This window comes from Elaeis guineensis, chromosome 9 (genome assembly GCF_000442705.2).
Source record: "Elaeis guineensis isolate ETL-2024a chromosome 9, EG11, whole genome shotgun sequence".
Taxonomy (NCBI): Eukaryota; Viridiplantae; Streptophyta; class Magnoliopsida; order Arecales; family Arecaceae; genus Elaeis; species Elaeis guineensis.
The window spans coordinates 2,159,242-2,174,098 of NC_026001.2; the positions used below are offsets into that span (position 1 = coordinate 2,159,242).

The 14,857-nt window shown below is 37.5% G+C and overlaps 2 protein-coding genes across 4 annotated transcripts; both read right to left on the minus strand.

The window, feature by feature from the left end:
• Window positions 1-2,848: 2,848 nt before the first annotated feature.
• LOC105033888 (purple acid phosphatase 22-like) lies at window positions 2,849-7,614 on the minus strand. Its single transcript, XM_073243569.1, is given in 7 exon segments — window positions 2,849-3,083; window positions 3,165-3,252; window positions 3,354-3,668; window positions 3,671-3,731; window positions 3,734-3,930; window positions 4,944-5,235; window positions 7,484-7,614. Coding segments are annotated over 6 exon segments (1,158 nt in total). The 5' UTR covers window positions 5,206-5,235; window positions 7,484-7,614.
• A 3,235-nt stretch (window positions 7,615-10,849) lies between these two features.
• On the minus strand, window positions 10,850-14,857 carry LOC105033876 (purple acid phosphatase 22). Of its 3 annotated transcripts, none has more exons than XM_010908841.4 (5): window positions 14,492-14,857; window positions 13,158-13,449; window positions 11,472-12,043; window positions 11,277-11,365; window positions 10,850-11,181 (listed from the first exon to the last, which is right to left on the minus strand). In XM_010908841.4, the coding sequence occupies exons 1-5, from the start codon at window positions 14,627-14,629 to the stop codon at window positions 10,947-10,949; spliced, it is 1,326 nt and encodes a 441-aa protein (XP_010907143.1). In that variant the 5' UTR covers window positions 14,630-14,857; the 3' UTR covers window positions 10,850-10,946. The 3 variants fall into 3 exon arrangements, with proteins under 3 accessions (XP_010907143.1, XP_073099476.1, XP_073099477.1); XM_073243375.1 differs by lacking the exon at window positions 14,492-14,857 and adding an exon at window positions 13,734-14,120; XM_073243376.1 differs by lacking the exon at window positions 14,492-14,857 and adding an exon at window positions 13,632-13,667.

Sequence of the window (14,857 nt, forward strand, 5' to 3'; positions counted from 1 at the left end):
TTTTCCTCTCTTTTTCGACTATCGGTGCCGTCGGTTGCGGCGTCTCATCCTCGAGATCAGACCCTCATCTCTCTCTCTTTCCTTGAGTGCTTGGCCACCGACGACCGGCCAATGGTCGAAAATCATGAAGAAAGGGGATAGATCCCCTATTTTCCAAGAAATTAAAAAAAAAACTTCGCCGATCGAACCTCGCTGTCGATCGGCCTTGCTCCGTTGCCGTCGATCGAACACCACCCACCTCGTCGGAGCCCGAGTCACTAGGGGGACCTCGTCGGTCTTCCCCTGTTTCGGCCCAAGAGAGGGCCGTGGGAAGAAGAAGGAAAAGAAAAAAAAAAGAAAAAAAAAGAAAAAGAGAAAGAAAAAAAAAAATAAAAAAAAAAAGAAAGAGAGAATTTTCTCTCTCTCCGCTCTCTTCTTTCAATCTCTTTCCTCTCTCCTCTCTCTACCTTCTCTCTCCATCTTCTCTCTCTAGATTCTCTCTTTATTTTCTCTCTCTTTATGGATTTTATCTCTCTAGGATCTTTCTCTCTCTCTCTGATTGCATCACGGATCTTAGGATAAACTTGAGAGAAAAATATGATGACTTGAGATTGCTCCGAAATTCGTACAGTAGATTGGATCCCAATTCGATCCTTACTCAAAATTTATAACATCGATCATAGTTAATCCATATTGAGTCACCTTGATATGATCTCTGATAATCTCGATCATGATTGCCTCGTTTGAAGGATATAAAGATTTTCTCTCTACTTTCTCTCTCTAAAATTTTCTCTCTCTTCATGAATTTTCTCTCTAGAAGTCTTGTGGACCAATGGAAGGTCCAGATACTTAGACGAATCCTAATTTTGGTTAATCCTAGAAGAGGTCCTGATTTGTGTAATTAAGATCGATTATCGGTAATTTCTTCATATATAATTTTTATATTTGACCAAGATCATGAAGAGATACGATTATTTGAATAAGATGTCGAGTGGAATATCTTGTTTTCAAAATTCATAAATCAAAGAAGAACATTGATTTTTATTCTTAGATCAGTCATCGGTAAAGGTAAGAATCCCTGTCCATGATCACTATTATATATGCTATTTTACCGTTGATCTTGCGTCATTGGTTTTGCATCGTCAGATTTGAGATCGATGAATTTATTATATCTGAGATACTGTTATTTGATTTTGAGCATGAGTATGTTATGTCAATATATATGTATCAGAGATTGATGGTATGATTATGTGGATATGACATATTTAAATTGATCATAATGAAAGTCGGAATTGATTTGATGAAATCAACACATAATGATTAAATGAAAAGAGAGATATGGTATGGACTAATCTTGTTATGTGGAACAGCCCGTCAGGAGCTTATGCTTGGGACAGTCCGTCAGGAGCTTATGCCTGGGACAGCCCCCACTGATTTATAGGTAGATCAGCCAGGCAGGAGCTCATGCCTGGAACAGCCCACCAGGAGCTTATGCCTGGGACAGCCTCTCACGGACTTTCGTATGTGGGACAGCCGGCCAGGAGTTCATCCTGGGACAGCCTTGAAAGGCTTTTAAGTGAAAATTGATCCGGATGATGACTGAGGTATAGACTTAGTTAGTCCAGAGCCAGAAAGAAAAGGTTAAAAATCATGTGATTATGAAAAACAAAATGAAAGATTAGACATGAAACAATTGTTGAACAAAAATATTTCACCTGTTAACATATGATGATGCATCTATTTTAACAAGACAGAAAATTTATGGATGTTTGCAGTATTCAGCATATTGAACATGAGATTTTGTGTTTTATTGTTTATCTTTATTTTTAGATTATATTATTATACTGGTATGATATGGGAATTCTTTCTGGACTGTAAAGCTCACACCATTTCATCTTTCTTTTTCTTCTCAGAGTTACAAGATGCTCATGATTGGCTGTGGTATGGATTTGCGGGTGAGCAGATGTATTGATAGAGTGTCATGATACACAGGATTGAAAAAATTTCAATTGTAATTATGTAAATTTTATTAGTTATTATTGAAATTAGATATTATGGATGTTGATGTTGTAAGGAAATATTTATGGCCTTACATATTCTTTAGGGCTTGCTCTAAGGAGTGTGCGGCCATCACGTATCCAAATCAAGTGTTAAGTTCGGGGCATGACATAAGCACCACTTAACTCAACAAGTGGCACAGAATTTAGATTAAATCTCAATGCTCCCGCCTTCAAAGCAGGCTTTCAATGACCTCTTTAAATCATTTTTCTCGTTGCAACCCGTTACCCGGCATTATTTAGGTGCTGAGTGCCTGACTCTTCCAAATTGCATATCTAAAAGAACTTGATTGCAGCCTTACAGGGATCAGGTTCAACCCAAAATTTAAAGCGTTCAAGCACAAAACCAATTTGCTCCACCAAGTAAGCCCCCGGTAATAACTTGGCGATACATGAAAAAAGCGATCCTATTCCTATCGTTTGGGAGGTAAGCTGAAGTCTGGATGGATTCCTATTTCCTATCATTTTTTTTTTTTTTTTGATGTAAATGAGTTAGAAAATCCTAACTCAGAGGTATTATATTGATAGAATTAGTTATACATACTAGGCTATACACATAGCTACAGATTGCTGATTTGTCAATCAGCGCCAATGCTCAATTCTACCATTACTTTCAGATTTTTGTGGACTCCTATGCTATGAAACTGAAAGGATCTGTTTCAGGTTTTACAGGACACTTTCAGTGTTTGTTCCGTGCCATTCGGTATCGGGCGCTTGATGCATAAAGTCTGGGGACCTCCACCAGTTACAACGCCAACCTCCACCAGACTAATTGGTCAAAATATTTAATGGCATAATTAAATTTCTATTATTTATAGTTCATCCTTTACATGAGCAGCAGCATATGCAAGGCTTGGGTAAATTTTACATGCTTCCGATGCACTGAGGTTGTCGAGCCACACCTCATCTGCGACCTTCGAGTTGGAGTCATCGTTCCGGTGCCACGACCAATGTGCATGAGTTCGATTCACCACCTTCAACCGCCCGTGCCCGAAGCTCGCCGCACGGAACATTGAGAAAGCAGCAGTCTCGTGGCCCTTATCGAACCTTCAAATAATAAAGACAAAAATGCGTGTTATGCAGCCTCATAACTTGAGGTGATCTCCAATTTATTTGGCTGATACTTACTCCCATGCAAGACCTTCGCTATTCCCTCCATCACCAATGGTTATGTGCACTGGACCACAAGAATCGGCTTTATTGTCATAGACCCTTTCTATAGAAAGAAACATATGTTAGTTGCCAAGGTCACATTAAAGCATGGTTATTGCGGTGATCATATGCCACTTATCAATTTCCCTGGTTAAATCAAGGAACTTACGAAGCGCTCGTAGGCATGGACATGTCCAACGAAGATGGCATCGACGCGGGCATTGTAGAGTAGTGACTCCATGGCCTTCCTCATGTCCTCCCCTTCCCCTTGGTGAGCTTTATTGGTGTTATACCATGGTGCATGGAGGAGCACAACGAGCCATGGTGTCTGCCCTCTGTCGACCTTAGCTAGATCCTTGACAAGCCATTTATGCTGGTCTGATTCGTAATCAAAAGGGGCATAGGAGCCCAACATTATGACATGAACCGCACCAGCGACGTCGAAGGAATAGTATAGGTTTGAGGTGGAGCCGCTCTCTCGTAAGGCATGCGCCACCGAGCATTGTAAGCTTTAAACCGGTACCAATCGAGTATGGGATAATGGCTTCGATCTCATGGTTGCCCTCGGTGACCATCCATGGGCGTTTGCTTGCATAGGGCTCAACAAAGCGTCCGAATGAATCCCATTTCCATTGTTGCTTATCGGCATAGGAGAGATCACCGGGGAGGAGAAGCATGTCGTAGTTTGTCTTATTGACATTGACTAAGATTGATGCAGTCCGCTCAGTTTGTCCAAGATCACCTGCAAAATACGATGTACAAAAATTTAAGGAAAAAAAGGTTGAAACATAACACATCTTGCGATTGCTGAAGGATGCCACTTTTGGAATTCAGATTCTCATCACTGCAAAGAGCTGTATACATAGCTCCATCCATCTCGAAGACAGATGGCTGTTGTCTATCTCGGGAATTTTAATGAGACACATTTGGTGCCAAATATCACATGTTGCAAAATGAAATAAGCATCCATCTCTGTGATGGATGACACGGAGGCTATCTAAGGTTGTACAGCCCTCCACGGTGCGAAACATGCATCACAAAGAATCCCAACTCTAAATTTTGGAGTACTTTTTGAGTTGGGATCATGTATTGTGCATGTTTTGCAGCATATAGAGCTGTACATCTCTGGAATGTCACATTCCATCACATAAATGAATGGTTGTTAAACATTGTGCATCACATTACGTGCTAAAAAAATATATATCATGAGAAAAATTATTCGGTGTTTGACAGCCATACTAGCTTCCTCCTCAAGAGGATGGTATGATAGCAATCAAGAGTCGTTTGTGGTGACCGAACCACATTTTCATCGTACGTCCAAAGTGAAAGGCCGCATCCTTGATTGAGGACCAGGGGCCACTAAAGGTCACAAAGAAAAAAAAACATGGCAAAGAAATTTTTTATAATTTATTTGTTTTTCTTTTTTTAGAGAGAAAGCAGAATATCGAAGAAAAAATAACGGTTATTGTGAAGAACAAGAAAATCTTGAGAGATTTTCCTGCATGGTATGATCTATATATATAATCGAGTTCTCCCCCACAAAATAATAATAATAATAATATGATTACAATTTTTGTTTTTGTTAATCTATAGTTCTTGGGTTTTAATTGTCGATCTCTTCCAAATGAAAATATCAGAAAATTTGAAGACAACCTAAGAGAATGGTTGCCATCCGAGTGTCGCCGCCAAAACTATAGGAGGAGGGGGAAAATGGGAAAACAGGAAATATCAGTTAAAAGAAGCGAGGTGGCCAACCTACAATGGCGAACTCAACGGGGAGAGTAGCCGGTGGGGTTTTGAGGTTGTACTCATCACCAACTCCACCGCAGCGGTAGTAGTAGACAGTATCAGGTTCCAATGGTCCGATCTTGACATGGTGGATCTTGCCGGAGGTATAGAAGAAGTACCGATATGAAGTGTGCTCGCCGATCGCCGACATCTCATATTTTCCAGGAGCCTTCCCATACTCGACGATCGATGGGACATGCTCATCCTCGGTGATCCATGAAATCCTCATTTCATGTGCTCCCACTGTCGATATGTGGACCTGCAACCAGCACAACAACTACTACCAGCAATGATTCATAGTATATATGATCATTCAATGGCTTAGTAGAATGCTAGGCATCAGCCACATGGATTGGCACTAGATTAGGCCTGATTATAAAGAATAGAAGTATAAAAAATAAATTAGATGTAGCTATTGGTTTGGCTCCAAGCATATCATTCCTAGCTCTCTCTGACATCTTTCATAGAATTTAGTTATTTATTATCCAACCAACTAGCTCTCCCAACAAAAGCAAGATTTTAGTTAAGGACTCTTACGTGTGGTTTACTTTACAGATCAAGGTGGCCATTAACCCCAGAATTGAAGATAAAACATGCTAGAAACTTCGAGCTCAAGTTCTGTGTTCACAGAAATTAAAATATCTATTCTTAAATGACCAGGTCCACGGATAAGTAATGCTTTAAAAAAAGAAAAAAAAGAAAAAGATGGGATCGAGAAAAAACTCCTAATATGAGAAATAGCAAGTCTGGAGGAAAAAACTTGCAGATAACCAAAGCTTAGCATGGAAATGCATGCAGTGTTTTTAACAAATATGTACTATAAGAAAAATAATTTTAGACAATAGAGGGGAAACAATGGCTAAAATCAAAATTGCCAAAATGGTTCTATGGCAATGGGGTTTTTTTAAACATTGGCTTAAATCCAGTTTTAGACAGTAATTTCAGAGCAGTGGTTCTAAACTATTGTCTTGGGATGTATTATGCGATGGCTATACAATGATTTTCAAATACTGTGACATAAAATTTTATGTTTTAACAGCTTTTTTATCACTATTGCCTATATATCTGTTTATATGCAATGGTAATTAGTCGTACGTTTAATAATTGTCTAAAATTATTAATAATAACAATGGCTAAATTAATCATCATATAAAAATATAATTTTAAATAGTGGTTTGATAGTCGAAGCCTAAAATAATATTTTTGGACAATGAGTTATACAACCATTGCCTTTAGTCATGATCTATAGTAAAAGCTATAGTAGCCATTGTATAAGATGATTCTTTATAGCATTGGATAAAATAACCATTATAAAAAATGAGGCTCTTTCATAGTGAAGTTTAGTAGGAATCTGTTACCCAAATATAAAATATTGTTCCTGCAAAATCTAACAAAACCATTACCTATAATCCATGAATCATTGCATAAAATTTCTTGATTGTTTGAACAATCTAAAATTAATACCCAAATTAACATTAAAAACCGCTGTCTAAATATAAAAAATTTATTACCTAAGTATAAACAATCATTGTTTAAACCTATAAAAATCATTAGCTAAACATGAAAAATAAATGTCTAAAATTTTTTTAAAAACATATTATAAAAAATCTTTAGAAAATTGTTGCCTAGATATGAATAATGGTTGTCTGAAATGAAAAAAAAATCACTATCAATTTCTTTCAAAAACCATTGCCTAAATATTTATAACCACTACAAAAACTTGTAATAAATTGTTATATAAAATAAATAATTATTGCTAGTTCATCAAAAAAACTGTTGAATAAAAAAAATCTATTGCCAAAATATCATCAATATTTAACAATTGTCTTAGCAAAAAAATTTTTATTGCTTTTTCTTTATCACAGCTATTACATATATTTATCAAAAATTGCTGCCTAAGATTCTGTTAGGCAACAGTTATTTAAATATTGGCTTACAATCAAAATATTTATCTTTGACTTTAAGCAATGGTCGCACAAGCAGCAACTGGAAAACTGTTGCCAAAACCATTAGACAATAATTTTAGACCTTGAAGTAACTTTTTTTTGACTATTGCCTAAGATTATTTTTATTGTAGTATAAATATATCCATACTTAACAAAAATGAAGGAGCGTGCATTATGCTTTACAATTTCCATGTCATGAAGCTATGATTACCAAAAGAAATTTATCTTATGAAGCTGGATGGCCTGGTGTTTCATGTGGATTTTTGAGATACATTTCATGTAGAAGTTAGAGAACTACAATATGAATAGTTGGAAAGGAAAACCTATTGATGAAAGAAGCCCAGAAGTATTATTTATGGTCATTTCTTTCTGACAACTCATGGTCTAATGCCTTTGCTTAGAGTATCTATATTTCATCGTGTGAAGCCCACTGATCCTTAACGATTATACGATTATAAGAAAAAGGAAAAGAGGCATCCACCTCTGTTCTACCTGTTATAGCAAATGGAATCGTAGAAGATAAAGCAAGAGGAAAAAAAAAAAAAATAGAGAGGGGTGCACCTGTTGTGGGTCAGACTTTGATTTGTTGTGCTCGGTTATGATAATCCTTCCTGGGGCCGAGTGTTGCAAGCCATAAGCCCTAAGAGATAGGAGGAAGAGAAAGATGGAAACCAAAGTGAGAGACCACGGTCTGGTCATCTTCCCTTGGATAAGAGAATTGCTACCGGAGGCGGTAGTGGCCCTAAATGATAAAGTATAACCATATACAAAAATGGGAATTGAAGGAAAACATGGTGTCCAAGAATGAACAAGGTATATTACTTGTCTTCATCTTTGGAGCTTCTCCCATGGTTTGACTTGCAGGACAACCAAGTCATAGTCACCTAGCCATGTCATCCATCGCTAGCTGATCTAAAAATATGTAGCTAAAATAAGAGTAAACATGAAGATATGCTAAATTTAATACTTGCTTTTTCAATGAAAGGGCCGGTGCCTCTTAATTATGATCTTTTATTATGTGGTGTCTACTAATTAGTAAATTCCAAGTAAATAGTGCTTGCTCTGGATCATGAAAACTTGATGTCAATCCAAATTTTTGTGAGTTACCTTGAAAAAAATCGGAAAAAGAATTAAACTTCTAGGATCCGAAGGGTTGAATTGCATGTTTTCTTACTTCTTTTAATGCCTTTTAGGTTATATGTGCAATCACAATGGAAAACACATAAAGAAATCCACTGTTCAAATGTTTTCGATGCAAGAATAAGATGAGAGAAGCAATGTTATTACTTGTTGCTTCTTTGCTTTTCAGAAAAACAATTTCAGATACTTTTTAGAAGTTCTTTTTTACAATAATTCTATCTTGAACAAAACTCACACCAGATAAGAGAAGGAGAAGGAGAAACTACCTCGTAGTTTCTTCACTCCAACTATTTCCTCTAATATTTAAATTTATAGGTGATTTTGATTGGGCTAGCCTATAATGGAGAGCCAACTAGATCTAAAATCCAACATGTCCTACCTGCACATGATGGGCTTAATAAGATCCAAAAACATCTATATAAGAATAATCCTCAATTTTCATTCCAACTTAATGCTATTCAAACTCAGCAAATAAACTGTGCAATACAGAAGTACACACATATTTGGGAGCTTAATGCTATATATCTATAAGAGAAAAATATAGTGGCTACCATCCAAAAAAAATATAATAATTAGATAATTGTATCTCGTTGTGCCTCTGACATTTTGTTATATTAGCTAAAGCACATCCAATTCTTCTGAAATTATACTTAAGTTTTTTTTCCTCATCATATATCTATAATTATGCTTCAGCCATATCAAGGCAACATAATTGGTCAATGGTGAATACATGTGGTAGACGTAATCAACAATGATTTTTCTTTTATGCTTATGCATCTTAGTTTCAGACCAACCACTAATTTTTTAGATATATCCCACAAGGCTAAATTATTTCATAAAAACATGCTAAAATACCATATCCTGTCACTTTGAAAATATATAGTTGATAGTCACATAGAGTATTAATTGAGGTCAATTTTGAATGTTATGCCTCAAAAAGAAAATCACACAATGAAGATGTAAGGATTAATAAATTTAATCACTTCTTTTATGGGTCGAACCAAGTACATGTAGTATGAATTACACATTATAATGGTTTCTCTGAAAGAGCATAGGTTCATCTTCTAATCATTACCACCATACAATCTTAATCTATTTGTAACTTCAATTTAGACATTCACATGCAACAAGTCTGAGTTCTTCATTAGCTCATTATCAATAGCACATAATCAAGTACTCGCATATCACTTTTCATCCAATGTTGCCTCATGAAATAACCAAGAGGAGGGGTAAATTAAGTTTTCTAAAACTTTTTATAACTTAAAATAGATATTTGCATAATTTAAGTGAGCTATGTGAAGATGCAGTATGTAGAAGCAATGAATGAATATGCATAATTATGAAACAGTAAATAAAGCAAGACAAAAGAAATCAAAGCCATATACAAAAATCAAGTTTTATAGTAGTTCGGTGTCAAGCACGATACTTATATCCCCTCTCGAAGCAATCCCTTAAAAATTTCAACTATAATCACTAAGATTACAGATCAATTATTTGGTCAGGATCATAATTAAACTCGATTAGTTTTTCTCAAACACACCAACTAAAATCTTTCTCAAAGCGACTCTTAGATTTATACACAATCTAATTTAAGACTTGGATAATCTTATTTTCAAGTTTCAATTCCAATTGAAACTTGCAACAACAAAAAATTAAGGACAATTTAAAGCACAAAGTAAAATCCTTAATGAGCAAATAAAGATGTTGTTGAAGTTCAAGCTGAAGAAATAAAAAATTTTGAAATCAATGCACCTTTCTTCCTCTTAAAAAATACTTGAATACTCAAGAAGCAGATAGTTGAAATTTAACTTTTTTTTCTCAAATACTCACTTAATACTCAAATAGAATTTTTGGCTTTTTAATGCATTTTTCTCTTGTTTACTTGTATACCCTTATGTTCTTTTGTTTCATTAAAGTCTTTAACATCGGTATATCCTTATTAGAATTTTATGCTCCACGTGTTCTGGTTAGCGGTAGTTTTCTATTGTGGTTTGTGGAGGGGCCAAAGGGGGATACCCGCTGGCAAGGTGGTGACTATATATTAAGGAAGTTGTCCAATGTGGGCACCCATGGCCCGCTGACGGAGATACTAATCTACCAGAGTCCGCAATTCAAAAGCTCACCAGCCGCTTGGAGCACGTAATTAATTTGCCCTCGTAAACATGCTTTTGTTAACACAATCTTTCTTTAATTTGGACAATTATAAATTTAATGGGGCTCGGCTGAGTTGGTGGCCTACGCGTGTCCCCGGGCGATCTTTCCTCCGACCGATGAGACATCTCTTTCCAATCCAAGAAAACTTCGAGATCCGGTTCGATCCTAGCAGAAAATAGAGATCCGGTTCCATCCATGGTATCTTGAGGCGATTCTGATGAAAATATAAAACTATTTTATCGTATAGGAATTTTAGATTAAGATCATTATCTTAATTTATTTAACGGTTCTTGGCTGATGAAAATACAAATTGTTTTTGATATTGTCACCGTTCATTTTCATTGTCATAAAGTATTGTTTCTGGACTCAAAGCAGGCTTTGAAAGAACTCTTTGAAATGATTTTTCTCATTGCAACAGAAGATGGTTTAGGTGGGATCCCTTACCCAGCATTATTTAGATATCGACTTACCAATTTGATAGTCAACTAAAGAGCCTAATTGCAACCTTACAGAGAGGTCAGGTTCAACTCACAATATGAAGCATTCGAGTCAAAATTTAAAGCCCAAAACCAATTTGGCCCACCCAGTAAACCCTTATAATAACTTCACGAGAAACAACCGATCCTAGGGAGGTCAGCTGAAGTCTGGATGCATGGATTCATATATATTTCCTGTTAATCCACTAGAGTAATTGGTCATTAACATATCTAATGGCATACATTTCCATTATCTATAGTTCATCCACTACGGCAGTGCCAGAAAATGGAAGACTTGGGTCAATTTTACATGCTTCTGATGCACTGAGGCTGTCGAGCCACACCTCATCTGCGACCGTCGACTCAGAGTCATCATTCCGGTGCCACGACCAATGTGCATGAGTTCGATTCACCACCTTCAGCCGCCCGTGCCCGAAGCTCGCCTCGCGGAACAACGAGAGAGAAGCACTCTTGTGGTCCTCATCAAAGCTTCAAATAATAAAGACAAGAACGTGTGTTAGGTGTCTCATTTTGTAGCCTCATAACCTTAGAGCTGATCACCAACTAATCTGGCTAATACTCACTCTCTTGCAAGACCTTCTCTATTCCCTCCATCGCCAATGGTTATGTGCACTGGACCACAAGAATTGGCTTTATTGTCATAGACCCTTGTCTGTAGCAAGAAACATATGTTAGTTGCTAAGGTCACATTAAGCAAGGCTGTCGTAGCAAGAAACATATGCCACTCATCAATTTCCCTGGTTAAATCAAGGACTTACGAAGCGCTCATAGGCATGGACATGTCCAACGAAGATGGCATCGACCCGAGCATTGTAGAGTAGTGACTCCATGGCCTTCCTCATGGCCTCCCCTTCCCCTTGGTGAGCTGTATTGGTGTTATACCATGGTGCATGGAGGAGTACGATAAGCCATGGTGTCTTCCCTCTATCGACCTTAGCTAGATCCTTGACGAGCCATTTGTACTGGTCTGATTTGGAGTCAAAATCGGTGTAGGAGCCCAACATGATGACATGAATTGCACCAGCCACGTCGAAGGAATAGTAGAGGTTTGAGGTGGAGCTGCTCTCCTCATACGGCATGCGCCACCGAGAATTGTAAGCGTCAAAGGGGTGAGAATGGAGGATTAGGAAGGTTTCGATCTCATGGTTGCCTTCGGTGACCATCCATGGGCGTTTGCTGGCATAAGGCTCGACGAGGCGTCCAAATGAGTCCCATAGTGGTTGATTCGTATCAGCATAAGAGAGATCACCCGGGAGGAGAAGCATGTCGTAGTTTGTCTTACCAACATGGGCCAAGGTTGATGCAGTCCATTCGGTTTGTCCAAGATCACCTACAAAATCCAATGTGCAATGAAAAGGGGAAAAAAGTTTAAAATCCAGCATATCTTGTGATTGCTAAAGGGTGCAAATTGTCATCACTGCAAAGAGCTATATGCTTCATCCATCTTGGAGATACGTGGCTGTTGTTTTTCTTAGGAGTTTTAACAAATCATTTTTGATGCCAAACACAACACAACGTGTTGCAAAATGAGGGACAACCATCCATCTTCAAGATGGATGATATGATAGCTATCCTAGCTATATAGTCTTTCATGATGCAAAAATGTACTGTCGAAAATATTTTGGAGCACTTGTTGAGTTTGGATCCTGTGTTATGTCTATATTTTGTACTGTATAGAGTCGTACAATACTCAAATATTGCATTCCATCAAAAGGATGGTTGTCATGCAAATACGTTGCATCACATAGTATGCCCAAAAAAGATGCATCATGAGAAATATCATTGGATGTTTGATAACCATCCATCCCCTAACCAAGATAACGTGGCAACAATCAAGAGCTATGAAGTTATCTGCGGTGATCTCAACTCATATTTTTGTTGTCCAAACTGAAAAGGCCATATTCTTTATTGAGAAGCATGTAAAGGTCACACAAAAAAAAAAATGGCAAACATGTTTTTTTTTTATTTATTTGACCTTTTTTTTTTTTCAAGATAAAGCAGAGCATTTTTTTTTAAAAAAGAAACTTGTTCTCCAATTATTGTGAACAAAAAAAAATCTCAGGATATTTCCTATTGCTAGATTAAATATGCTACCTGCATGCTATGACTCTATATATAATCGGGTTGACCCCCTTAAAAGTATATATTCAATCATCAAGAATTTGTGTGTCATATATAGTTTCTTTTCTTTTCTTTTTTTTTTTTTTTTGATGTTGTGTGTCATAGTATATGATTACAAATATTTGTTTAGTACTTCTTGGGTGTTAATTGTCGATCTGTTCAAAATGAAAATATCAGAAATTTTGAAAGAACCTAAGAGAATAGTTGCCATGCCAAGTGGAGGTCCACAGAGTCCTGACGTCTGTGTAGCATCAGCAAAAGTGTTGAAGGAGGGGTAAAAGGGAAAAAAGGAAATATAAGTTAAAGTGTTGAAGGTGGCCAACCTACAATGGCGAACTCAATGGGAAGAGTAGCCGGCAGGGTTTTGAAGCTGAACTCATCATCAACTCCACCACAACGGTAGTAGTAGACAGTATCAGGTTCCAATGGTCCAATCTTGACATGGTGGATCTTGCCGGAGGTATAGAAGATGTACCGATATGAAGTATGCTCGCCGGTGGCCGACAAGTCATATTTTCCGGGAGCCTTCCCATACTCGACGATCGATGGGACATGCTTATCGTCCGTGATCCATGAAATCCTCATTCCATCTGCCCCAACTGCCGATATGTGGACCTGCAACCAGCACAACAACTACCATCAGCAATGATGCAGAGTATATATGGTCATTCAATGGCTCAGACGGTTGTTAGGCATCAGCCACATGGACTAGCACCAGCTTAGGCCTAACTGTAAAGAATACAACTATAGAAGATCAATTAGGCATTGCTATTTATTGGTTTGGTTCCAAGCAGTACATTACAAGCTCTCTCTGACATCTTTCAGAGAATTTTAGTTCCTTATCATTCACCCAACTAGCCTCTCCCAACAAAAGCAAGATTTTAGTCAAGGACTCTTACATGTGTTTTAACTTTCAGATCAAGTTGGCCAATAAAACCTCGGATCGAAGATAAGCATGCTACAGTTCCTATATTAGTTTTTCTGTTCACATCAAACACTTCAACGTCAAGTTCTGTGTTCACAGAAATAAAAACATCTATTCTTGAGTGACCAGGTCCACAGATAAATAATCCTATCTTCCCTTTCTCGTTAAAGAAAAAAGATGGGGTCAGGAAAAACCTCCTAATTTGAGAAATAGCTAGCCCGGAGGAAAAAACAATAAATCTTGCAAATAGTAGAAGCTTGGTATGGAAAGTAATGCTGCATGTGTTTCCAACAAAAATATATCCGACAAAGATGAAGAAGCGTGGATTTTGCTTAACAAATTCCATGTCATGAAGCTATGATTACCAAAAGAAATTCATTTCATGAAGCTGGATGGCCTAGTGTTCATGTTAGATTTTTTGAGAAGCATTTCATGTTGAAATTAGAGAACTGCAATAAGAACAGTCAGAAAGGGAAACCTATTGATAAAAGAAGCCCAGAAAAATTATTTATGGTCATTTCTTTCCGACAACTTATGGTCCGATGCCTTTGCTTGTGCTAACTGTTTTTCATCAGGTAAAACTCACTAATCCCTAATGACTACATGATTATAAGAAAAAAGGAAAAGAGAGATCCTATCTCAGTTCGACCTGTTTTTTATACGAAATGGAACCAGAGATTCTCTACAGCAGAAGACAAAGCAAGAGAAGGGAATCTAGAGAGAGGGATGCACCTGTTGTGGGTGAGACTCTGATTTGTTGTGCCGGGTGGTGATGATCCTTCGTGGACCCGGGCGGGTGAAGCCAGAAGCCCCATGAGATAGGAGGAAGAGAGAGATGAAACCCAGAGCGAGAGACCATGGTTTGGTCATTTTCCCCTGGATAAGAGAGTTGCTACTAGAGACGGTGGTGAACTTGAAGGATAACGTATAAGCATGTACAAATAAGCGTGGGAGTTGAAGGAATAAATGGCGTCAAGGAATGAAGAAGGTCTGATACAGTATTGGAAATGCGTTCAGCATTGGCATTAGTGTATTACTTGTCTTCAGCTCTAGAGCTTCTCTCATGGCTTGACTTGGACAACCAAGTCATAGTCACCT